Raw genomic sequence first — 27,628 nt, 5'->3', positions numbered from 1 at the left:
TGTAAAGAACAAAGAAACAGTCAATCCACCAATGAACATGAATTTATTAAGTCCCTGCTGTATGTAAGATACAATGCTGTGCTAATCTCTTTCTATTTAGCACGAGTGAGCACTCATATATCAGACACTCTTCCTCAAATCACCTTTGGCTCCCTCTGCTTGAGTTATTGACTACCATCTTCCTTTCAATTTCTAGAACCATTTTTTCTTATTATCATCTTCTCCAGACTTCTCTAAGGGCCTCAGGTTCTTCCCTCTCCTTCACAATGAGATCTAGGGGACCCAGTATCCTAAATTCTAAACCCTGGTATCCTATCCTTTCCTAAGGAGCTACTCTTCTCCCTCTGCCCTCACCTCCTGCTCAATTTACCACAAATATCTTTAGATAGCTCCTTGATCCCACTTAGCCTTGGAAATCAGTCCACCAACCTCAGGCACTCACCCCCTGAGCCTCAGCTCTGTTAAGAGATCATAAGGCTAAGGAGGGGGGTGAAATCCTCAGGGAAGCAGCAGGAATTCAGGTTCTGGAAGGAAGGGAAGGAAAGTTTCCTGAGAAAATAGAGTTCATAGCAGGGGAAGTGGGTGGGGAGGAGGAATACAGAGAAGGTGAGGAGTTCACAGAGCCATCATGAGACAAATAGGCAGCATCAGGGCTAGGGGTGTGATCCAGGAGGTAGCCTTGAGGGTGGAGTCCACGGAGCTCAGTTCTGCCAGCTCCCGGGCTATCCAGTTGGAATACTTGCTGATCCTAGTATAGACACCTGGGGTTTCCTTATGAGAACATCCTAAGGTCCAGCTCACTATCCCTGTCTGGAACCACCTTCCGTTGAGTTCACAGACCAGAGGGCCCCCATAATCGCCCTGGAGAGAGAGGTGAAGGACAGTTATTAGTGAGGGCGAGGAAGGCTGATGAGCATGGCCTACAGGACAGGTGGAAGTGGAGGCAGCAGGGGAGCCTGGGTTGGATATAGTGACTGTGACTATGTTTCTGTTGCATGTAACTACAACTCTATGATGATAATGTACTGTTGGCCTCAGGTACACTGAGAAATCCAATGGGTTTTGGGAAAAGTCAGAATATCTGCCTACAGAAAGCATTCTTTAGGAGCCTCCAGGAATAGACTCCTTGCTGAAAATTATATGAGGTCCAGCTGCAGGCACCACACAGCCTCCTCCTCCCCTTACTGCCCTGGATTCTGGGGGGGGGGTACTCTTCCCAGGTGTGGGGAGAGAGAGCAGAGAGGAGCCCCCATCCCTTGAGGCACTTCATCAAAGTTGCAAGGAGAAAATGAAGAATAAACTCAAGGCCCAGGCCATTCTTCCATAACCAATTTTCTTCAGTATCTCCAAAGGGGACCAAACAAGGCATAGTTGACCCTCTCAGCTGGTCACTGATTGCTTGTACTCTAATACAAGGGCAAATGGGTTCCTCATAAACTGAAATGGGTTCACCCCTACATCTCATTATCTATCATTTCTCCCTAACATCTATCATTTTATCAAGTCAACGAGTGGAAACAGTTCAACAGAGGACCTAGGTGGTGTCATAATGCAGTGTTGAGCTTGGAGTTAGCCTTAGACACTTACTAGATGTGTGACCCTTGATAAGTCATTTAACCTTTGACTAGTTTCCTTATCTATAAAATGGAAGTAACAATAGCATCCTCCTCTCACAGCTGTGTTTGTAAGGAACCTAGTACAGGGCCTGGCATATAATGAACACTATAAATGTTAATTATTGTTGTTGATATTATTATCTTGGGAAGTTTGGGAAGTCTGCGGTCTTCCTTCATATTTAGGGCCTGACTGCCTTCTAACACTTCAAATTTGTAAGCCCATAGCCCTGGCTGATGATTTCATTCAGGGTTGAATGAGAAAGGGGAAGGCACTGCTCTGTGACTGCAAAGTTATAGACAAGAATCTGAAGACTTTAGGAGCACAGACAATGTCTTCAATCCTTCTTTCAGTTGCAAGTAAGGGGTTCAGAAAGTAAAGTGTAGATTTGGAAAGTGAATAAAATGAACAATAAAATAGGGAGAAAGTTTGAAGAGTAGAACTTGGTAGATATTGTGAGAGACAGAAAAGAGTGGCCTTTGCCAAGGGATAGACTGTATCAAAGGAGGATGAGGAGGAAAAATTTTGTAAATCTGACTGAACTCTTTCTATTAGCCACGGAGGGGTGGAAGATACAAATACATATGTGTATCCACATATGGTTTTAGAGATATGTGAATATATGTGTATATATATATATGTATATATATATATACTATTTACTTATTTATTTATACTATTTATTTATATATACTATTTACTTATTTATTTAAATGTATAGTATTTACTATATAGTATTTATTTATATATGAACATATGAGTTTGTGTTACAGTTGTGCAAGTCATGTCCAACTCTTTGTGATCAGATAAACCATAGTACACCAGGTTCTTCTATCTACCACTATCTCTTGAAGCCTGTTCAAATTTATGTTGCTTGGTTCATCCGCTGCTGACCACTTCTCCTTTTGCCTTCAATCTTTCCCAACAACAGGATCTTTTTTAATGAGTTCCATCTTATTTTGGAGCCAAAGTATTTAAATTTCAGCTTCAGTATTTGTCCTTTCAATGAGTAGTCTGAATTTAAGTATTAACTAATTTGACCTCCTTGCTGTCCAAGAAATATTTAAACATCTTCTCCAGCACCACAATTCAAAAGTGAGTGGAGTGCTGGAGTGCTCAGCTTTCTTTACAATCCAATACTTAACACCATACTTCACGCCTAGAAAAACCCCAGCTTTGACTATGTGAACCTTTATCAGCAAGGTAATATCTCTGCTTTTTAGAAACTTTCCTTCCAAGGAGCCTCTAAGGAACAAGTGTCTTTTAATGTCATATCTGCAATGATCTTTGAGCTCAAGAATATAAATCTGATACTGCTTCCATTTCTTCTCCCTCTATTTGCCAGTCTGTAATGGGACCAGTTGCCATCATCTTAATTTTTTTAATGTTAGGCTTCAAGCAGCTTTTTTTTTAGTTTTTGCAAGGCAATGGGGTTAAGTGGCTTGCCCAAGGTCACATAGCTAGGTAATTATTAAGTGTCTGAGGCCAGATTTGATCTCAGGTACTCCTGACTCCAGGACTGGTGCTTGATCCACTGCACCACCTAGCCTCCCCTTCAAACAGCTTTTATATTCTCCCTCACCCTCATCAAAAGGCTTCTTAATTCTTCACTTTCTGCCATCAAAGTGGTATCATCTGCATAGCTGAGATTTTTATTTTTCCTGCAAACTTAATTTTGGCTTCTGATTCACTCAACCTAGCATTTCTCATGATGTACACTAAATATAAGTTAAATAAATAAGATGACAACATAAATCACACTCCTTTCCCAATCTTAAACCAATCAGTTGTTCCATGTCCATTTCTAACTGTTGTTTCTTGGCTCTCATACAGGTTTCTCAAGAGACAAGTAAAATGACTTGATACTTACATCTCTTTGAGGATTTGTCACATTTTATTGTGATCCACACAGTCAAAATCTTTGTAGTCAATGAGGCAGAAGTACATGTTTTTTCTGGAACTCCCTTGCTTTCTTTGGATTCCTGTGAATGTTGGCAATTGGGTCTTTAGGTCCTCTGCCTCTTCAAAAATCAACCTACTCTGTGAAGATTATCAGATTGCCTTCTGTGGGAGGGGATGGGGGGGGTAGGAAAGGGAGGATGGGGTTAAAAATGTAAAACTCAAAACCTTACCAAAAATGATAGGTAGAAACTACTATTGTATATATATATATATATATATATATATATATATATATATCAGAAAAACAAATAAAACATTTATATAATTAAAAAAATCAACTTGCTCTTCTGGTAATTTTCAGTCCTTGAAAAATCTTAAGCATAATCTTGTTGGTATGTGAAATGGGTGTAATTGTTTAGTTATTTGAATATTCTTTGGCATTGCCATTCTTTTTAGGATTGGGACAAAAAATGGATTTTTTCCAATCCAGTGAAACACTGCTGAATTTTACAAATTTGCTGGCATACTGAGTGCAGCACTTTAAAAGCATCATCTTTTAGGGTTTTAAATTAGCTTATATGGAATTTCATCACTTCCACTAGTCCTGTTGTTAGCAATATTTCCCAAGGTCCACTTGATTTCATTCTATAGGATGTCTGGTTCTAGATAAGTAACCACACCATCATGGTTATCAATAGATTTCTCTAACTCTTCCTGCTGTATCTTTCTAGTCATATATAGAAAAGTTGAGGATTCATGAGGGTTTATTTTATAACCTGCAACTTTGCTAAAATTGCTAATTGTTTCCAGTAGTTTTTTGGATGATTTCTTGGGATTCTCTAGGTATACCAACGTCATCTGCAAAGAGTGAGAGTTTTGTCTCTTCCTTCCCAATTCTAATTCCTTCAATTTCTTTTTCTTCTCTGATTACTGAAGCTAACACTTCTAATATGATATTGAATAGTCGTGGTGATAATGGGCATCCTTCTTTCACCCCTGATCTTATTGGGAAGGCCTCTAGCCTCTCCCCATTGAATATAATGCTTGTGGATAGTTTCAGATAGATACTGCTTATTATTCTAAGGAACAGTCCATTTATTCCGATACTTTCTAGTGTTTTCAGTAGGAATGGGTGCTGTATTTCTGTCAAAAGCTTTTTCAGCATCTATTGATATAATCATATAATTTCTGATAGGTTTGTTGTTGATATAATTTATTATACTAACAGTTTTCCTAATATTGAACCAACCCTGCATTCCTGGGATAAATTCTACTTGGTCAAAATGTATTATCCTAGTGATAAGTTGTAATCATTTTGGTAAGATTTTATTTAAGATTTTTGCACCTATATTCATCAGGGAGATAGGTCTATAATTTTTCTTTCTCTGTTTTAACTCTTCCTGGTTTAGGTATCAGCACCATATTGGTGTCATAGAAAGTTAGGCAGAGTTCCGTCTTCCCCTATTTTCCCAAAGAGTTTATATTGAATTGGAACTAATTGTTCCTTAAATGTTTGGTAGAATTCACTTGTGAATCCATCAGGCCCTGGAGATTTTTTCTCAAGGAGTTCAATGATGGCTTGTTGGATTTCTTTTTCTGAAATAGGGTTGTTTAGATATTTAATTTCCTCTACATTTAACCTGGGCAACTTATATTTTTTTAAATATTCATCCATTTCACTTAGATTGTCAAATTTATTGGCATAGAGTTGGGCAAAATAATTCTGAATTATTACTTTAATTTCCTCCTCGTTGGTGTTGAGTTCACCTTTTTTTATTTATGATACTAGCAGTTTGGTTTTCTTCTTTTTTCTTAATCAAATTGACATGGTTATCAATAGATCTTTCTTGTATAGTTAGTCTTCCGTATATTTTTGCCAACATTTATTAATCTCTTCAACTTCCATTAAGCTCTTAGCATTTATATCTTTTAGAATGTCTTTGTTGCATGCAACATTCCCTTGTTATCTCTAAATTTCTTTTCTTTTTTTAAATTTATTTTTATTAAAGATATTATTTGAGTTTTACAATTTCCCCCCAATCTTGCTCCCCCCCCCCTCACAGATAGCACTCTGTCAGTCTTTACTTTGTTTCCATGTTGTACCTTGATCCAAATTGGGTGTGATGAGAGAGAAATCATATCCTTAAAGAGAAGAGAATTCTAAGAGGTAATAAGATCAGACAATAAGATATCTGTGTTTTTCTAAATTAAAGGGAATAGTCTTTGCACTTTGTTCAAACTCCACAGCTCCTTATCTGGATACAGATGGTACTCTCCTTTGCAGGCAGCCCAAGACTGTTCCCGATTGTTGCACTGATGGAATGTGCAAGTCCTTCAAGGTTGAACATCACTCCCATGTTGCTGTTAGGGTGTACAGTGTTTTTCTGGTTCTGCTCATCTCACTCAGCATCAGTTCATGCAAATCCCTCCAGGTTTCCCTGAAATCCCATCCCTCCTGGTTTCTAATAGAACAATAGTGTTCCATGACATACATATACCACAGTTTGCTAAGCCATTCCCCAATTGAAGGACATTTACTGGATTTCCAATTCTTTGCCACCACAAAAAGGGCTGCTATAAATATTTTTGTACAAGTAATGTTTTTACCCTTTTACCTTATCTCTTCAGGGTATAGACCCAGTAGTGGTATTGCTGGGTCAAAGGGTATGCACATTTTTGTTGCCCTTTGGGCATAGTGCCAAATAGCTTTCCAGAAGGGTTGGATGAGTTCACAGCTCCACCAACAATGTAATAGTGTCCCAGATTTCCCACAACCCTTTCTGGTCATATTGGCCAATCTGAGAGGTGTGAGGTGGTACCTCAGAGAAGCTTTAATTTGCATTTCTCTAATAATTAATGATTTGAGCATTTTTTCATATGGCTATGGATTACTTTGATCTCATCTGTAAATTGCCTTTGCATATCCTTTGACCATTTGTCAACTGGGGAATGGCTTTTTGTTTTAAAAATATGACTCAGTTTTCTGTATATTTTAGAAATGAGTCCTTTGTCAGAATCATTAGTTGTAAAGATTGTTTCCCAATTTACTACATTTCTTTTGATCTTGGTTACATTGGTTTTATCTGTGCAAAAGCTTTTTAATTTAATGTAATCGAAATCATCTAATTGGTTTTTGGTGATGTTCTCCAACTCTTCCTTAGTCATAAACTGCTCCCCTTTCCATAGATCTGACAGGTAGACTAGTCCTTGATCTTCTGATTTGCTTATAGTATTGTTTTTTATGTCTATGTCCTGTAACCATTTGGATCTTATCTTGGTAAAGGGTGTGAGGTGTTGGTCTAATCTAAGTTTCTTCCATATTGACTTCCAATTATCCCAGCAATTTTTATCGAAGAGGGAGTTTTTATCCCAATGGCTGGACTCTTTGGGTTTATCAAACAGCAGATTACTATAATCTTCTCCTGCTTTTACACCTAGTCTATTCCACTGGTCCACCACTCTACTTCTTAGCCAATACCAAACAGTTTTGATGACTGATGCTTTATAATATAATTTTAGATTGGGTAGGGTTAAACCACCTTCGTTTGCACTTTTTTTCATTAAGCTCCTGGCAATTCTTGACTTTTTATTTCTCCATATGAATTTACTTACAATTTTTTCTAACTCATTAAAGTAATTTTTTGGAATTTTGATTGGTAGGGCACTAAACAGATCGTTTAGTTTTGGTAGAATTGTCAGTTTTATTATATTAACTCTACCTATCCATGAGCAGTTGATATTTGCCCAGTTATTTAAATCTGATTTAATTTGTGTGAGAAGTGTTTTATAATTGTTTTCAAAAAGATTCTGAGTCTGTCTTGGCAAATAGACTCCCAAATATTTTACATTGTCTGAGGTTACTTTGAATGAGATTTCTCTTTCTAGCTCTTCCTGCTGTTTCTTGATAGACATATATAGAAAAGTTGAGGATTTATGAGGGTTTATTTTATAAGCTGCAACTTTGCTAAAATTGCTAATTGTTTCCAGTAGTTTTTTTAGATGATTTCTTGGGATTCTCTAGGTAGACCATCATGTCATCTGCAAAGAGTGAGAGTTTTGTCTCTTCCTTCCCAATTCTAATTCCTTCAATTTCTTTTTCTTCTCTAATTGCTGATGCTAACATTCCTAATACAATATTGAATAGTAGTGGTGATAATGGACACCCTTGTTTCACCCCTGATCTTACTGGGAATGCCTCTAGCCTCTCTCCATTGAATATAATGCTTGTTGATGGTTTCAGATAGATACTGCTAATTATTTTAAGGAACAGTCCATTTATTCCTATGGTCTCTAGTATTTTTAATAGGAATGGATGCTGTATTTTGTCAAAAGTTTTTCAGCATCTATTGATATGATCATATGATTTCTGATAGGTTTGTTGTTGATATAATTGAGTATACTAACAGTTTTCCTAATATTGAACCAACCCTGCATTCCTGGAATAAATCCTACTTGATCATAATGTATTATCCTAGTGATGACTTGTAGTTGTTTTGCTAAGATTTTATTTAAGATTTTTGCATCTATATTCATCAGGGAAATAGGTCTATAATTTTCTTTCTCTGTTTTAACTCTTCATGGTTTAGGTAACAGTACCATATTGGTTTCATAGAAAGAGTTAGGCAGAGTTCCATATTTCCCTCTTTTTCCAAAGAATTTGTATAGGATTGGAACCAATTGTTCCTTAAATGTTTGGTAGAATTCACTTGTGAATCCAACAGGCCCTGAAGATTTTTTTTAGGGAGTTCAATAATGGCTTGTTGAATTTCTTTTTCTGAGATAGCATTGTTTAGGTATTTAATCTCTTCTTCATTTAACCTGGGCAACTTATATTTTTGTAAATATTCATCCATTTCACTTAGATTATCAAATTTATTGGCATAGAGTTGGGCAAAATTCCTCATCATTGGTGGTGAGTTCACCTTTTTCATTTATAATACTAGCAATTTGGTTTTCTTCTTTCTTTTTTTTTAATCAAATTGACCAGAGGTTTATCAATTTTATTGGTTTTTTCATAATACCAACTTTTGGTTTTATTTATTAATTCAATAGTTTTTTTGCTTTCGATTTTAGAATTTCTAATTTGGTGTTTGGGGATTTTTGATTTGTTCTTTCTCTAATTTTTTTAGTTGCATGTTTAGTTCATTGATTTCCTCTTTCTCCAATTTATTTATATAAGCATTCAGAGCTATAATATATCCCCTGAGAGTTGCTTTGAATGAATCCTATAGGTTTTGGTATGTTGTTTCATTATTATCATTATCTAGGATAAAATGGTTAATTCTTTCTATAATTTGTTTTTTGGTCCACTCATTTTTTAAAATGAGGTTATTCAGTTTCCAATTTGTTCTGGGTCTATATCAACTTGGTTCAGTATTGCATATAACTTTTATTGCATTGTGATCTGAGAAAGATGTATTCACTATTTCTGCCTTTCTGCAGTTGATCATTAGGTTTTTATGTCCTAGTACATGGTCAATTTTTGTATAAGTTCCATATACTGCAGAGAAAAAGGTATATTCCTTTCTATCCCCATTCAGTTTACTCCATAAGTCTACCATATCCAGTTTTTCTAACAATCTATTTACCACCCTAATTTCTTTCTTGTTTGTTTTATGATTCAGTTATCTAGATCTGATAGCGGGAGGTTGAGGTCTCCCACTAGTAGAGTTTTGCTATGTCTTCCTGTAGTTCTTTCAGCTTCTCCTCTAAGAATTTGGGTGCTGTCCACTGGGTGCATATATATTCAATATTGAAATGACTTTATTGTCTGTGGTACCTTTTAGGAGGATAAAGTTTCCTTCCTTATCTCTTTTAATGCTATCTATTTTTGCTGCTGCTTTGTCTGAGATAAGGATTGCTACCCCTGCTTTTTTTACTTCAGCTGAAGCAAAATATATTTTGCTCCAACCTTTTACCTTTACTCTATATGTATCTCTCTGCTTCAAATGAGTTTCTTGTAAGCAGCATATTGTAGGATTCTGGTTTTTAATCCACTCTGCTATTTGCTTACATTTTAAGGGAGAGTTCATCCCATTCACATTCAAGGTTATGATTACTGATTCTCTCTGTGCTATCTTCCCTCTGTTTGTATTTTCCCCCTTTCCCCCCCTTTTATCCATATTCCCCAGTCTTTTGTTTCTGAAAACCACCCCCTTCAGTGTGTTTGCCCTCCTATATCACACCCTCCCCTTTCTTTCCCCTTTCCCTTTTTCCCTTTTCCCTTCCCTTCCTTTTGTTATTTCCCCTTATTTCCCCCACTCCCCTTCCCTCTCTCCATCCCCCCTCCCCTTTTCCCCTTTTAATATTTGAAAGGTTAGATGTTTTATAAGTTAACTGAGTATGTGTAGGTTGACTTTAAGCCAAGTCTGATGAGAAGAAGATTCAGGTGTTTCTCCTCTGCTCCCTTCTTCCTCACTATTACCATAGGTTTTTTGTACCTCTTAGTGTAATGAGATTTAACCCATTCAATCTCCTCCCTGCTCCTGTCTCTTTCCTGTCCCCCTTTTTAGGGAGGTAGTGTTTTTTTTAGATCATTCTATCTAAGTTATAGAAAATTCTGAGTGTCTGTCCTTTCTAGTTCTGTATATTCTATCGAATAGAGTCAAAATTCCTGAGAGTTATTAGAGTCTTTCTCCCAAGTGGGGTTAAAGCCAGTTACATCCCATTAGATAGTAGTCTCATGGATAGATCATGAATGTCCATCATTTCTGACTAGGTGTATTCTCTCTGTTAGAGTTACATTTCTCCAGGTTTATGAGAATCTTTTTTCCCCCCATGCTGGGATATAGCCAGTTTCAACTTACTGGATTGCATTTTTTTTCCTTTTACTGCCCCCCCTTTTTTTACCTTTTCATGTGTCTCTTGAACCTCCTGTTTGATGTCCAAATTTTCTGTTTAGCTCTGGTCTTTTCATCAGAAATTTTTGGAATTCTTCCATTTTGTTAAATGTCCATCTTTTTCCCTGGAACAGAAGGCTCAGCTTTGCGGGAAAGTAGATTCTTGGCTGCATTCCAAGCTCCCATGCTCTTCAAAATATCTCATTCTAGGCCCTTTGATCCCTTAAAGTTGATGCAGACACATCCTGCGTGATCCTTACTGTGGCTCCTTGATATTTAAATTGTTTCTTTCTGGCTGCTTGCAGGATTTTCTTTTATCTGATAGTTCTCGAGTTTGGCCACAACATTCCTTGGTGTTTTCATTTTAGGATCTTTTTCTGGTGGGGATCGATGTACTCTTTTAATAACTACTTTACCCTCTGATTCCATGATTTCAGGGCAGTTTTCCATCACTAGATCCTGTAATATTAAGTCCAGGCTTTTTTTCTCTTCAATGTTTTCAGGAAGTCTTATAATTTTCAGGTTGCCCCTCCTCAATCTATTCTTGCGGTCAGTGGTTTTGTTGATGAGGTATTTTACATTTGCTTCTATTTTTTGATTTTGTTTAACTGACTCTTGCTGTCTCATGGAGTCATTAGTTTCTGTAGACTCCATTCTTTTTTTGGGGGGAGGAGTTTTCTTCATTAACCTTTTGCAACTCCTTTTCCAATTGGTCAATTCTACTTTTGAAAGAGCTTTCCATTTGACCAACTGAGTTTTGAGAGAATTAATTTCTTTTTGCATTTGCTCATTTGAGGATCTGAGAGAATTATTCTCATTTTGTAATTGTCCAATTGATGATCTGAGAGATTTATTCTCCTTTTGTGTTTGTCCAATTGTACTTTCTAAGGTTTTGTTTTCTTGTTTCAAGGTATTAATTGTCTCTCCCAAATTTTTAAGCTCCTTCCTTATTTCTTCAAGGAAGTCTTTCTGTGCTGGAGACCAGATTGTATTCTCCTCAGAGGTTCCAGGTCTCTCTGAGTTGGGGTCTTTCCCTTCCCGGAATTTTTCTATGGATTCACCTTTCCGCTGACCCTTCTTCATTATGCTAAGACCTTGAGTTGGGGGGGGGGGCTGGTTCACCTGGGCTTGGGATTGCTAAAGGCTTTATTCACTGACTGCAGTTTCTCTGGCTGGCCAGTAGGAGGTGCTGGTTGCTTTCTCTGGAATGTCTGTGACCTTGGTTGAGAGGCCTTCTCCCTTTGCTTGACGGGAGGAGTTGGAGCTATTGAATTCTTTTGCCTTCAATCAATGGTGGGCTTTACCCTGGCCTGAGGCCAGTTCTTCTGTTCACACACCTGGGCCTGAGGCAGAAGTAGTTTGCATTTGTTTGTTTGGGAAGAGGTCTCAGTGCAGTGGAGGTGTGGACTCAGGGTTTCTCAGACCCGAGAAGCCCAGGGATGGTGTCCATAGCTCTCCTGCACCAGGACTCTCCCCCAAGTCCGGTCCCCAAGCTCCTTGGGGACAGCACCAACACCAGTGCCTCTGTTTCTCTGCAGACCCAAGCCCCTTTCGTCCAGCCCCACTGCTGACCCAGCAGGTCTGGCTCTCGGGCCCTCAGACTCTGGGTTTCAATTCAGCTGTTAATCTGGCTGATCTGGGGCTGATCCTCCCTCTGAGCCCAGACTCACCTGCCCGAATTCGGCCAAAGCTGCTGTGGGAGAGAAATCCTGAGGTAGATGTTCTTTCTCCTGGCTTTTCTTTCTGGGTTTTGTGGGTCAGATTTCTTTTAAGAGGTTTGTTTCATGTGATAGATAGGGAAGAGATCAGAAGACTTTAGAACTGTGCCTGTCTTCTCTCCGCCATCTTGGCTGGAAGTCTCTACCTCTAATTTTCTTAAAGAGATCTCTTGTCTTTCCCATTCTATCTCTCTGCATTGCTCATATAATAAAACATTATTTCTCCTTTTTATTCTCTGGAATTCTGCATTGTTTGGTATATCTTTTAACTTTCTCCTTTTCCTTTCATCCTTTCTTCAGCTATTTGTAAAGCCTCATCAGACAGTCTTTTTGTTTCCTTGTTTTTCTTTTTCTTTTGTACGTTTTTATTTTTGCCTCCCATATGCTATTACAATTTTCTGGCCATAATTCTTCAGGCATTCTATCAAACAGATCTAATCCCTTAAATCTATTCATTACTTCCCCTCCATATTTACAAGGGATATTTATTTAGGTCGTACCTACATGGTCTTTTTTTTCAATTTAAATATCAATTTTTCAATAAGAAGCTCTTGATCTGAGCCCCAGTCAGTTCCAGATCTTGTTTTAACTAACTGTACAGAGCTTTTCCACCTTTGGCTGCAAAATATATAATTAATCTGACTTCAATAATGAACATCTGGTGAGGTCCATAACCTTTTGGGTTATGGAAAGAGAGTGTATGCCTTGATTAGTGAATTATTTTGACAAAACCCTAATTTTCTGTTTTAGCATTCCAATACTGTGATGAATATCAAATCTTTTTTGATATTATTTCTAGAAGACTTGTAGAGCTTCATAGAACTGATCAACGTTAGCCTCTAAGGCATCAGTGATTGGAGTATCAACTTGTATTACCAAGATGTTGAACAGTTTGTCTTGGATTCAAACAGATATGCCATTATTTTTGAGATTATACTCCAGCACTGCTTTTCTAACTCATTTATTAATTAGAAAGACTACTCCATTTCTTCTAAGGAATCCTTGCCCAAATAATGTAACGTAACATGAATTAAATTCTCCCATTCCCATTCATTTAGTTCACGGATACACAAGACGTCAATGTTTAATCTGTCTCCTATTTGGTCACATTCAGTTTACCTTAGTTCACAGATCTTACATTTCCAAGTTTCTATACAAAATTGATCTTTACAGCATCAGATTTTTGTTATCAGACACATTCACAACTGAGCTTTCTTTCAGCTTTAGCTTATCTGCTTCATTCTTTCTGGAACTTCTTGTAGTTGTCCTCTGTTCTTCATCAATAGTACATAGGACATCCTCCAACCTGAGGGCTCATATTCTGATGTTATCTCTTTTATGATTTTAATACTGTCCATGGACTTTTCCTTCTCCAGTGTATTACTTTTTGTCCTAACTCATTACTATGACCTGTCCTTTCTGGGTAACCTTGTATGGCATAGCTCATAGTTTTATTGAGCTATGCAAGCCCCTTTGTCATGACAAGGTAGAGATCCAGGAAGGTGAACATATATGTATACATTTATGTATATGGACACACACACAAACACACACACACACACATATATATATATATATATGTATAATGTGTTAGTTATCACAATTTCAAATATCACAATTTCAAAAATAGGAAGGATAGCAATGGAGAAGACTAGTAATTCACAGAAAACTATCTAAAAAAAGAGGCAGAAATAATATTTAGTCTCAAAGGTCTATATACCAAGATACAGAGTATAGGTAGGAAAAAATAAGGGAACTAGTGTTCTTAGTACGAAGGTTTAAATTTGATTTTATAAGAATCATTGAGACTTGATAAGGTGGTACTTTTGTTCAAAATGAATAGATCAGGTCCTATATGTCCAAAACTATTTGTAACTACTCTTTGTAATTCAAAGAACTAGAAATGAAGATGGTGTTTATGAGGTAAGCAATGATTGAAAGCTACGGTATAGGAATATAATAGAATGCTATTGTGTAGTAAAAAATGATGGAGGGGATGATTTCAGAGAAATCTGGGAAACCTGATATAGACTAAAGTAAAGAGAGAAACATGAAAATAATTCATTCTATAAAAATAACATTTTTATAAAAACAAACCATTCTGAAAGACTTAAGAGCTCCAATTCACACAATGATCAGGTCCAGGGAGCCTGGACACCATCTACTTCCTGAGGACAAGAGCTATCTTTTGTTCCTTTGTGTATTCCTAGTGTTTAGAACAGTGGCTAATACTTAGGAAGCATTTAATAAATGATTTAATAATCTAGCAAAGAGTTATTTGACTAACAAGTCGAATGAGATACATATTTTTGGACAAGGCCTAAATGAGAATTCGTTTTGCTTGACCATGAAAATCTGTGACAAAGATTACTTTTCTTTTTCTTTCTTTCTTTCTTTCTTTCTTTCTTTCTTTCTTTCTTTCTTTCTTTCTTTCTTTCTGGGGCAGAAGTGGGAGGGGGGAAATAATGTTTGATTATAGAAAATAATTTAACTTAAAAATGAAAACAAAAAACCAGTTTAGTTGGAAAACGGTGATGAGCTGTTGCATGTGTTTTTAAGTGAGAATGGACAGGGTAAAGGATAAGAATAAACAAGGGGAATGGGATGGAGGGAAATACATAGTCAATGATCATTACTGTGAAAAAATTTACAGCAAGTCTTTCTGATAAAGACCTTATTTCTCACATACATAGAGAACCAAGTCAAATTTATAGAAATAAGAGTCATTCCTCAAATTGACAAATTGCCAAAGAATATAAAAAAGGCATTTTTTAGACAATGTAATCAAAATTATCTACTCACATAAAAATGCTCTAAATAACTATTGGCTGGAGAAATGCAAATTCAAACAACTCTGAGCTAACATATTCTGCACCTATTAGATTGGCTAATATGACAGAAAAAGAAAAATGACAAATGTTGGAGAGTATGTGGGAAAATTAAGACACAGATTTACTGTTGGTGAAACTGTATACTGATTCAACCATTCTGGAGAACTATAAAACCCTAAAAATGACCAAGCAACACCACCATTAGGTCTATATCCCAAAGAGATTTTAAAAAACAGAAAGAAAAAAACACATGTACAAAAATATTTTAAGCAGCTCTTTTTGTGGTGGTAAAGAACTAGAAATTGAAGGGATGCCCATCAATTGGGGAATGGCTAATAACTTACAGTATATGATTGTGATAAAATACTATTGTGCTGTCAGGAAAACCTGGAAACACTTAGAGGTAATGATACAAAGTGACAAGAGCAGAACCAGGAGAACTTTGCATACAGGAACATATTGTATAATGATGATTTATAAATAACTTAGCTATTCTCAGCAACACAGAAATCCAAACAGCTCTGAAGGACTTGTGATGAAAAATGCTAAACAAAATACTTAAGCTTTTTTTGATTAGTGTTTTCTTTCAACAGCATGACTTACATGGAAATGTGTTTTTCATGACTGCACATGTATGACTTATCTAAAATTGCTTGCCTTCTCAATGAGAGAGAAGGGGAGGGAGGAAGAGAATCTGGAACTCAAAATTTGAAAAAAAAATATTCAAATTGTTTTTACATGAAATTGGGAGAAATAAAACATTAAAGTACTTTGAAAAATACCTAGGGGGGATACTGTTTTAACCCCAGGACTAATGTAATATAATAAGCATTTAATAAATGTTTGGAGAATGAATGAAATGAGTAATTAGCAAAGTTGCAAAATATGCAGATTTTTAATACAATGTGAGGGAAAACTTCTTAACAACTAAAATTGTCCAAAAAAGAAAGTGCTTGTGTTCCCTACTGTATTTGGAGACCTTCAAGAGAAGAGACTGGCTGAGTAATTTTCAGGAATTTTGTGAAAGGATTCCTGCTCAGTTATACCTTGGATTAGATACCAAAAACAATGTAAATCAAGGATAACAATAGTACCTGCCTCCCAAGATGGTTATGAAGATCTAATGAGCTAATAATATTCATATAGTACCGAGCCCAGTGCTGGTACTATGGAAATACTTATCATCATCATCATCATCATCATCATCATCATCATCAATGTAGGCTGTAATAATGATTAATTATTGCTATCATTTGTAATGACAACAATTTACAATAGCACTGATAAAGGATAATGCCATTCATATAGTGTCCTAAGTTTGCCAAGTACTTCATTAACGTCATCCCATTTTAACCTTACTATAATCCTGGGAGGGAGGAGCTATGATTATCCCCATTTTATAGATGAGGAAACTGAGGTAGTCAGAGGTTACAGTGACTTGCCCAGGGTCACACTGCTCAAATGTGTCTGAAGCTGGATTTGAACTCAGGGCTTCCTGACTCCAGGCCCAAAACTCCACAGGTTATGGTGCCATCTGGTTACCCCACAAATACTTTCTGAAGTTTGTGTGGTGGCGCTTTGTCCACCCAGAGCTCCAAGAGGAGCTCCTGAAATCATCCCCTTCTCTGACAACAAAGAATGGAGGGGAGAGGGAGTCCCTGTCTGTGGTGTCATCAACCCATCAGTCCACATATTACTATTATTATTGGATTTTTTTTAGGTTTTTTCAAGGCAAATGGGGTTAAGTGGCTTGCCCAAGGCCACACAGCTAGGTAATTATTAAGTGTCTGAGACCGGATTTGAACCCAGGTACTCCTGACTCCAAGGATGGTGCTTTATCCACTACGCCACCTAGCCGCCCCTATTATTATTGTTGTTAAGCTCCCAGGCATAGAACTCACAAAGCAGAAGTCTCCTCCTCGGGAATAATAGCTGCACAGCATGGTGTCGGAGATGATGCGGACAATGCTGGACACTTTAGAGACATCGTGGTAGGCAGTGTCACAGTCATCATTGCTCATGATTGTGATCTCCGCTTGTTGAAGGACTGGAGACAGTTGTTCTGTGGGATAGGCCACTGTGGTTAGAGCCTTCTGGGTTCCAGGAGCCACCTGCCATCCCCCCACCTCAATCAGAAAATCCTCAAGCCCTCAGGTCTTCTCAAGGATGACCTCACTAGTATGGGCAGCCTCTTAGAATTTTCTTTATCCACTGTGGTTAGTTTGCATGGTTCAGGAAAGGGAGAGCAAAGAAAGGACCTCAATTTCTCTCCTGTTCTTTTCTCAGTGTTCATCTCCCCCCCGCCCCCGCTTCCACTGAATTCTGAAAAGGATGAGGAATGATGTCCCCTAGGAAGCAGGAGCAGGCAGGTGCCCTGAATTCAGAGGTATAGGATATTGTGTTGAAGGGACTTCAGAGAGGGCATTTTGGTCAACCTGAATCTGAGCCAGAGTCTTCCTGCCAAGAGAACAACCAGGACACTACTTCTAGTCCTACAATAACCTCCCAAGGGAGCGCATTCAATTTCCAAAATCTCCCTCTTGGGCAGCTAAATGGCACAGTAGATAGAGCACCGGCCCTGGAGTCCAAAGGACCTGAGTTCAAATTCAATCTCAGACACTTGATATTTACTAGCTAGGTGACCCTGGGCCAGTCACTTAACCCCATTGCCTCACACATAAAAACAAACAAAAATTTGTATTTTAACTATTTCTATCCCTCTCAGTTCTACCCTTTGAGACTGAGCAGAATACATCTAATCCCCATCTTTATGATAGGTCTTTTAATGCCTAAAGACAGTTATCTTATCCTCCTCTACCTCTATGTCTCTTCTTAGGCTAAATATGCCATATTCTATCAGGTGATCCTTGGGTGACATAATTCCTTAAATAATTCCCAAAGAAGCAAGCCTTTGAGGGGTAGCCCATGAATTGTAGTGAATATTCTGATTGTGAGGGGATGGGAATTGTTCTATTTATCTGTTGGTAATCTATATTCATTTCCTAATGAAAATAGGGTAATAAAGACACTTAGCCAAGCTGTTATAGCAGGATGGGTAATTCCTTACAAGTTTGCCAGGCCTTTAGAAGCCTTTTTCAATTGGCTCAGAATGAGCTTGAGATTGTAGAATGGAACAATGAACTCAGTCCAGAGACATAAGAACAATTTTCAGTGGAAGCCAAAAGGGGAAAAAGAACACAGAAGCCTCACCTCAAGTCAGTCCAGGGGATTCAAAATAGCCAGACTAGACCTTTGAAGTGCTTGCTAAATTTAGGACATCTAATCTAGAACCAGGCCGATTTCTCTCTGTGTTTGCACACGAGCACTAGTTTTGGGATCAGAGAACTTAGGTTTGGATCTTAACTTTGCAACCTAATGTATGACTGTGGGCAAGTCATTTCTCCTTCTGGTCTTGTTTCTTCCTCTAAAGTAAGGGGGCTGGACTTGATGAGTGAGCTCTAAGCCTTCTTCAGATTCTCCATCCCACATCTGGACCCTGATGGAATAGGGCATGCTTAGCTTGAGAGGAGACTTCTAGGGAGGATGGCTGTCTTCAAGCATTGTAAGTCCCACCATGGGGATGAGAGATTACAAATGATGTAAGGCCTAGTACAGAATTGTGCAATGTAATAGACATTTAATAAATGTTTGGAGAACAAATAAACTGAGCAATTAGCACAGTTGCAAGAATTACACATTTTAGCACATAATCTGGGGGAAATCTTTGAACAACTAAAGCCGTCCAAAAGGAAAAGGAGCTAGCTGCTTTGAGGGATAATGAGTTTGAGTTCCCTACTATATTGGAGACCTTCAAGGGAAGAGATTTCTGTAAGGGAATTGCTGCTCAGTTACACCCTGGATTAGACAGCAACAATAAAGTAAAACAAGATTAACAACAGGACTTGCCTCCCAGGATGGCCAGGACAATTCAACAAGCTCATATTTGTAAAAGCCCAAGCACAGTGCCAAGGCTACAGAAAGCATCTTCTAGGATCACTGAGTGCAGTCCCTCTTGTTACAGATAAGAAAATGGAGGTCCAGATCCAGGTCATATATCAGGACTGAAAAGCAAATCCTCTTACCTGAGATCTAGTGTTGACCTAGCTGCAGGTTCCTGCTCCTGTTGGTTCTTCCTCACCCCTCTCCCTTTAATCCTAAAGCACTGGTTTAGTGGTTGTGATTTGAAGAGGACCAAAAATACCGACAAAATCTCTCTCTTCATTTAAAAAAAAGTCTTATTTTTTCCATTATCATTATTTTCCATCATCAGAGAACAATTTGTTAAATCATGTCTCATTCAGTTTCCTCCACCTAAGTACAAATGCTCTGGAGGGGAAGGGGATTCATTTAGGCCCTTGTCCCTTAGTATAAACTTTCCTGGGGAGGAGGGGAGTGGATTGACTAAATGGGGGCGGGGCACTGGGGAACAAAAGTAAAGGACCGGGATCAAATCATGATATATTGGAGAAGGGTCTCAGGACCCAGCAGTGACTCAGAGGACATAGATGCCAGAAATGAACCTATCAGCAGACCCACATACTGCAAAACTCAAACAGGTAGGAAATTGTGGCTGCTATCATTTGCTCAGGAATGGTAAATGCCCTTCCTGGGGAAATAGTAGACTAGTAGGTTAGATTAATTAATAAATAAAATTAGATTAATCAGGAAGTTGACAGATAGAAATGTATATGGCAAGCAGAACTTAGAAGTTAAGTGGATATGGTGAAGGCTAAGTTATACTAAAGCTAAAGAGGAAGAACCCCAAACCACTGAAGAACTCTAGGAGAGGAGATCAAGGCTGGCTCCTTCCTTCCATGGGACTATTTCCTCACCTTTATGTTTCTTTTTGCCTATACTGGTCTGGCCCCAGCCTGTGACCCAGCAAAGGGACCCGGATCTCACTTCCATCTTGGAAGGGGCAAGGCAGACTGGGGTAATATACTTGGTGTAATTCACCCTATGGACCAGCTTGAGAAGAGCTATGTTGTTCTCATGGCCAATCCAGGTCCAGTATCTGCTGCTTTGGTAGTTGGAATGGATTACCACTTTCTTGACTGGGACTCGAAGAGCATTTGTGTCGTTTGTTTCACTGAGCTTCGAACTCCCCATTAAGACATTAAAAGTAATATTTCTGCTGGAAAGAGGAAAGACATTACCATTGTCATCAGCCCATTTAGTGTAAAGAGCACTGGACTTGTGGGAAAGGAAAAATCAGAAAACATGCCCTGGAGTCCTGACCATACCATTTGCTAGCTAGGGGACCCTGAATCTGCTAGTTGGGTGATCTTACGTAAGCTACTGAAACACTTGGACCATAGTTTATCCATCTGCAAAATGAGAGAGGTTGGACTAGATGATTCACTCTGTAAGATCTGTGACTTGACTAAAGGCAACAGCACCTTGGCTTTTGAGAATGCTGTATGGTGGTGTGATTTCAGAGTCACAGAATCTTAACAAGGTCTTTTAAGCATCAGTAATTCCCTCTGCAGTCTCCCTGATATGTGGTAATCTATACTATATTTGAATACCAACCAGTAATAGGGAGATCACTCTGAATCCAGAGTGCCAATATTATAGAATGCTACTGATTATTAGAAAATTCTTCCTTTTACTGAGTCAAAATCTTTTCCATTTGTTTTCCAACCACCACATTTATTTATGCTGACATCAAGCAGAACTAAGATTCAGAATTTGTTGAAAATGCTCATCTTCAAAGAGTCGGTGATCATACCTTCTGAAAGGGAGGTCTCTTGTGAGAAGTCATGAGAATCTGCCTGTGGCCCTATGTATACTATTGTATTTGGCAATGATTTGGGTAAAGGCATGGATGTCAGCTTGATCAAACTTGCAGATGACATTGAATCAGAAAATCTTAGAGCAGGAAGTTCAACCTGGAAACAGCTAGGTGGCACAGTGGATAGAATAGCAACTCTGGAGCCAAGAGGTCCTGAGTTCTAAATTAAGCCTCAGACACTTAGTAGCTTTGTAACTCTGAGCAAGTCACTTAACCCAATTGCCTCCAAAAAAAAAGAAAAAGAAAAAGAAAAAAAAAAAGAAAAATTCAAAACTTGAACAGAAGCTAACCTCTCTTCAAAGAACTCAAGGGGAGTGAGAAACCACAACTTTCTAAGAAAATCCATTTTGCTTTGGGATAGTTCTAGTCATTAGAAAGTTTTCTTTTCATCAAGCTCAAATGCCTCTTTGCAACTTCCATTCATTTCCCCCCCCTAAATTTGATTCCTAGGACAAAAATAGAACAAATCTAATTTCATTTTCATTAAAGTCCTTTAATTATCTGGAGAGAACTATGATGTGTCCCCTTTCTTACTATACCCCCCAAGTTTTCACTAGGATAAATATTCTCATTTTCTTTGGCCAATCCTCATATGACATAATTTCAAGGTGCTGCCCACCCTGTGCTTTTCTGGATGCTGCCCAAGCTTGCCAATATCCTCCCTAAAATGTGGCCCCCCAAAACTAAACAATAATCCAGATGTGATCTGAACAGAGCAGAGGGGCAACAGAATCATCTCCTCTCTAGTCCTGCTACACCATGTTTCTCAGAACAAGTTTAAGATCATATTGTTGAGATTGAACTTGTAGCTATCTTTTTAAAAAATTATTATTTGAGGAAAAAACTGAAGTCCAGAGAAGGTAAGTGACATTTAAATCCAGGTTATATGATTCCAAATCTAACATTTTTTCCCCACTATGGTTCTCTTGAAATATTGTGTTCAGTGCTAGGTGAGAAGGAAATAGACTTGAGGAGATTTAGTAGAATGATATAAGGACTAAAGAACAGATCATATGAAAATCTGTTCAATGAAATAGAACTGCTTAGCCTGGAGAAGACACAAAGAGGGACATAATTTTAAGTCTTTAAAAAGTTTCAAGAATTAGTTTCAAATAGCTTCAAGGAGTTACCTTGATCAGTTTGACTGTGAATAAGTGGGGTGAGAAAGGAGGGCACACAAGGAAGAGCAAAGAGCTGCTGGGCAGCAGACTTTGGTTTGGTAGATCTCATGCCTTTGCATTGGCCTGTCACCCATGTCGACAACTCTCCTTCCTCATCTCCCTTTCCAGGCTTGCCTGGTTTCCTTTAAGACTCATCAAGAGGCCTACTCCCTGGCTAGTGCCTTCCACTGTCCCATTAATTCTCATCTACTATGACTAGATCTTGTATCTATACTTAATTGCATGTAGTTTCCCCTATTGAGATGTCAGCTCCTTGGGTTGGGTTGCGAGTTGTTCTATTTCTTCATCCACTAACTTATCCATTCATTTATCTATTGGCCTCATTCATCCATCCATTCTTTTATTCATTCATTTATTCTTCCCCTTTCTTTGTTTCCCCAATATTTACTGTTGACTTGATGGTTAACTGAGTTTAAGCCAAATCTTAATATTATTCAAAACAGTAAAGTTGTCAAAAAGTAGACAGTTTGATTTGAGAGGTAGGGTTGTTTTTTTAATTCCTCATTTGAACAGGTGCTAGATGACTACTTGTTGGAGACACTGTATAGATTTTAGTCTGTTCTGCTGAAATCCTGTGATTCTGCATTAAGTTGGCCCTCTCAAGTGGTCATTTTTCACCCAATTAAACCCACACCCTGTACTTCCTGCCACCTCTTTCTCTTTCTATAACTCTTTCTACCTACCCCAGTTGGAATGGTGACACTATCCTTACTTTTCTGGACTCTTTCCTGTTTTCCAGATCATCCTCCTTGAACCCAACCTCCCCACCCCCAACCCCACCTAACCCAATTATTCTGCCAGAATCACAAGACAGTTTACAAAGCATGATCCCCACAATACTGTAAGATGGGTAGGGTAAATGATATTTATCGAGAACAATATACTGATTGACTGATTAGCTCACAAAGTACCTTGGAAAGGCTCAACTCACCTATTCACGCAATTAGCAGTTGTCAGGATCCATCTGGGGGCAATTACGGACCCACCACACAGGTGATTTTTGCCTTCTTGAATACTCACTTGCCAAGGCCATTTCATGGGTATTTCATCTTCTGCAACTATGTCTTTGTGGTTGAGATACTGATGCCCACAATCTAGGGAGGAAGGAAAAGTGAGAGATAAGAGAGAAATGTTGGGAGAAGAGACAAAGAGATAGAGATACAAACAGAAAAGAGTTGAGACAGGGAAATGAGAGAGCAAGAAACATAAAAGTGAGAGAAAGGGACAGAGAGAGGGAGGGGGAGAGAGACAGATAAGAGGGAGAATTGAGAGAGATTGGGGAGAGGTAAAAAGAAAAATGTGTTATTACCCAGCTATGTGACCTTGGTCAAGTCACTTAACCCCATTGCCTTGCAAAAAACAAAAAAGGTGTGTGTGTGTATGTGTGTGTGTGTGTGTGACAGACATGTGTGTGTGACAGACAGAGAGAGAGAGGAAGAGACAGGGAGTCAGAGAGAGAGACAGAGAGATAGAGAGAGAGTCATTGAGAGACAGAGACAAAGAGACAGAGACAGAGAAAGAGACAGACAGAAGGAGGTGGGGTGCAGGGACCCAGAATCCTGGATCATCAGCCTTCCATTTAAGCCATAATCCTTGAAGAAACAGACTGTTAAAAAAATTTCTGGATTTGAGAAGAAATGACTTAGGTTTGAATCCTGGTTCTGATACTTACTGTGCAATTGAGCAAATCATCTTTCCCAATTTGCAAAATGCTAATAATGATACTTGTACTACCCACTCCTAGACTTCCTAAGTTCCTCTGCAGTAGTCATGGGAGCCATTACTAATGTTCTCATTATTATTATTGTTGATCTCTACAGCTCTTGGTAGTGACTATTAATGGGTCCTCACTCCATGATGAATCTTAGGAAGTTTCTCCTTGATTGTCTATACTAACAGACAGGGATTCTGATGTGAGGGAAAACCAGATATCTCTTTGGATTTGAAACTAGTCCATTTTGATTTCTATTTCATAAGACCATTCAGCTTCGATTCAGTTGAATTGTATTCACTTGACAACTAAGAGATGCAATGCATAGAACATTCCAAATCCCTCAGACACTTTCTAGCTATGTGATATTGGGCAAGTTGTGTGACTTCTCTCAGACTCAAGTTTCCTCAACTGTAAAATGGAGGTAGTAATGTTACCTACTTCTCAGGATTGTTGTGGGGATCCGATGAAATAACATGTAAAAGACTACAAAAACCTTGAAGCACTATAAAAATATTGTTCAGTCATATCTGCCTCTTGGTGACTTGTGGACCTCTGTCCTTGGAGTTTTCTTTTGTGACTTTTTCTTTTTGCAAGGCAATGGGGTTAAATGATTTGCCCAAGGTCACACAACTAGGAAATTATTAAGTGTCTGAGGCTGGATTTGAACTCAAGTCATCCTGTCCCCAGGGCCAGTGCTCTATCCACTGTGCCACCTAGCTGTTTTTCAACAGACACATTATATTTTAATAGAGGGGTTGTAGAAAGAGATGTAGTTTAGAGTCATACGACCTTAGTTTAAATCCCTGTTCTACTTAATACCCTTATGACCTTGAGCAATCTCTGTTCCTCAGTTTTCTCATTTGTAAAAATAAGGCAGTTGAATTAGATGGACACTAAGGTCCCTTCTGATTCTCTGTGAACCTATGATCTTATGAATATATGATCATGTGGAATATTCTGGGAAAGTCCCTTGAGTCAAATAAAGAAGTCCCTCTATGAAGACTTAGAGTGGTTGTATTCACCTGCCTCATGCTCCTCCATACCATGCATTTTAAGCTGAATGCAAGGTCTCTTATTTCTGACTCCCACTGTTGTGACCATGGACGAATGATTTTTTAACTTTTCTGAGTCCCTATTTACTTATCTACAAAACGAGGAGGTTGGCTTAGGTGAGCACCAAGGAATCCCTTTCCTTTCCCATTTCAGGGTTACAGCTGAGACACCTTTGATTCCAGAGGGATCACCCAAAGGGTGTCACTCATTAAGATTTAGATATATTGGATGAAACTACCTTGTACCATAACAGACTGAAGGAGATGAAAGGTAGTCATAGGAGAGAAGAGAATGGCAGGAAAGGACCTACATGGAGGTGGAAGAAATAACAGTTGCTCTGCACAAATAAGAAACTCCCTAAGGCCCAGGACTTTGTCTGCTGGGGAATCTTTGAAGCTAACTGACCTCATTGGCATTATTCAGGAGGGTACTTCTTTGTGGTTGGGGACATTGTTTCCAGGAAGGTCATCATATTCTTACTACTCATTTGCAATATGAGTATCTAATCACTGGTTTGAGGCCTCCCTGGATCATGTGATCTTAAGGAGAGCAGTTATCATCAATAAGACAGAAACTAGGCATTGACCAACATCTCACACCCTCTACCAAGATAAGGTCAAAATGGGTACATGATTGAGACATGTGGGTGATATCAGAAGCCAATTAGAAGAAAAAGGAATTGTTTACTTGCCAGATCTATGGAAAGGAGAAGAATTTATGACCAAATAAAAGAACATTAAGAAATATAAAATGGATAATTTTGATTACATTACATTAAAAGGTTTTGCACAAATAAAACCAACACAACCAAGGAAAGCAGAAATCTGGGAAATGTTTTTTACAGCGAGTATTATCTAAAATATAGACTGAGTCAAATGTATAAGGATACAAGTCATTTCCCAATTGGTAATGAAGAGGCAATTTTCAAAAAAGAAATCAAAGCTATACTCAAATGAAACATGTTCTGTTTACTATTAATTAGTCAATTAATTCTGCTCTGATTCTTCTTTTACAGCAGCTCCTATGGAAATCTATGTAGCATGATCTATATTAGATCATTGGTAATCTTAGTAAATTAAAATGCAAATTTAAACAACTCTTTAGTACCACCTCACACCTATCATTGACTAATATGACAGAAAAGGGAAATAATAAATGTTGGAAGGGATGAGGGAAAATCTAGGACACTGACAGATCCAACCATTCTAGAGAGCAATTTGAAACTATGTCCAAAGGGCAATAAAACTGCAGACCCTTTGATCCAGCAAATTCTAATAATGATACTAGCACTACTACTACTACTACTACTACTACTACTACTACTACTACTACTACTGCTGCTGCTGCTGCTGCTGCTGCTGCTGCTTGTAAAAAGGGGGAAGAGACCCACATATACAAAAATGTTCAGAGTAACTCTTTGTGGTAGCAAAGAATAGGAAATCGAGGAGATGCCCAGCAATCGGGGAATGGCTGAACAAGTGGTGGTATATGGACATTAGTGCTCTATAAGAAATGAGAGCAGATTTCAGAAAAAAACCTGTAAATGATGCTAGGTGAAGTGAGCAGAAGGTGAACATTGTAACGGAGTTTAAGAACAACACCGTGTGATGATCAAGCAGGACAGACCGAGTCTTCCCCGCAACACAGCGGGCAAGGACAATTCTAAAAGACTTGGGATGGGAAATACCATCCACCTCCAAAGAAAGAACTGGGGAGTCTGAAAGCACATCAAAGTAGACTATTTTCACTCTTTTAAACTTGTATTTTGTTTTTTCTTTCTCCCTTCTGCTCTGATTCTTCTTTTACAGCAGCTCATATGGAAATCTATGTAGCACGAGCTATATTAGATGTTTTGTAATCTTAGGATGGGAAGAGGGGAGGGTGGGATGGGAGAAAACTTAGGAAAAATGAATGTGGGGAATTATCTTTACGGATAATTGGAGGAATAAATAAAAAGGAAAAAAAGTAGTCCCCGGAGAGCTGAACTTGGCAGCTAGGACGTCGGGGTCCTCTCGGGGTGCTGGGGCAGGGCCGGAAGGTCAGCAGCGGCCCCTTGCAACCCGGCGCGCCCGGAGGGAGGGGCCTGCGCGCTCCCGCCCAATCACCTTCCCGAGCGGGGTGGGCGGGGCCGGGGCGGGCCGGGTTCCGGCTCCCCAGGGCGCCCTCCGCGGGACTCACCAATCTCGTCCTGGTTCAAGTGCTCCTCCGCGGCGCAGCCTGTGGGGAGAGGAGGGGGGCGGGGCCCGGTTAGCGGCGCGGGGGCGGGCCGCCCCTCCCCCACCCCGCCCCCCCGGCCGGCCCTCACCCGTGGGGAGTAGCAGCAGCAGCGGCAGCAGCGGCAGCAGGAGCCGGGGCGGCGCCCCCAACATCCTCCCGGCCCCCCGAGCCCGGCCCCCAACAGCCCCCAAGCCCGTCCGGCCGCCGCGCGGGCCTCTGGCCGCCTTCGCCATGGAGCCTTCCGGAGCCGTCGAGCGTCGTCCCCTGCGGCGCCCCCTAGCGGAGCCGCGGCCGGCCGCGGGCGGCGCCCCCTAGCGGAGCCGCGGGCGGCTGCAGGCGGCGCCCCCTGGCGGAGCCCCCTAGTGGAGCCGCGGCCGGCTGCGGGCGGCGCCCCCCTAGCGGAGCTCCCTAGCGGAGCTGCGGCCGGCCGCGGGCGGCGCCCCCTGGCGGAAGCGCCGCGCAGCCCCCCGGGGCCGGAAGCCTCAGGGTGCCCCCGCCACACTGGCTGCCAGGCCCCCGGGGCGGCCCAGCACTGGCCCCGGAGAAGCCTGGACATGCCCTGCCTCCCAGGCCCCAGGAGCTCTGACTGCTGCCGCCTCCCGCCCGCCTTGCTTTGCAGTCCTAGCAGCAATCCGTGTGTGCGGGCCTAGCAGGAGAAGTAGCAGCAGTGGTGGTGCTGGTAGTGGTGGTAGCAGTGGTAGGGCAGTAGTAGTGGTGGTAGTAGTGGCGGTGGTAGTAGTAGCGGTAGTAGTGGTGGTGTAGTAG

General features: G+C 39.7%; 1 protein-coding gene across 2 annotated transcripts; it reads right to left on the bottom strand.

Annotated features, from left to right (window-relative positions):
- Nucleotides 1-27: 27 nt before the first annotated feature.
- On the bottom strand, nt 28-27,152 carry LOC141495897 (putative serine protease 45). Of its 2 annotated transcripts, none has more exons than XM_074197764.1 (6): nt 26,952-27,152; nt 26,825-26,863; nt 22,811-22,973; nt 19,737-20,038; nt 16,806-16,966; nt 28-861 (listed from the first exon to the last, which is right to left on the bottom strand). In XM_074197764.1, exons 1-6 carry the CDS (start codon nt 27,094-27,096, stop codon nt 616-618), a joined length of 1,056 nt encoding a protein of 351 aa, XP_074053865.1. In that variant the 5' UTR covers nt 27,097-27,152; the 3' UTR covers nt 28-615. The 2 variants fall into 2 exon arrangements, with proteins under 2 accessions (XP_074053865.1, XP_074053866.1); XM_074197765.1 differs by having other exon boundaries at nt 19,737-20,035.
- Between the last annotated feature and the right edge of the window lie 476 nt (nt 27,153-27,628).

The sequence above is a fragment of the Macrotis lagotis genome, chromosome 8 (genome assembly GCF_037893015.1).
Source record: "Macrotis lagotis isolate mMagLag1 chromosome 8, bilby.v1.9.chrom.fasta, whole genome shotgun sequence".
In the NCBI taxonomy this organism is placed as follows: domain Eukaryota; kingdom Metazoa; phylum Chordata; class Mammalia; order Peramelemorphia; family Peramelidae; genus Macrotis; species Macrotis lagotis.
Note: the sequence above shows the minus strand (reverse complement) of the source record. Positions and strands in the feature narration are given on the sequence as shown.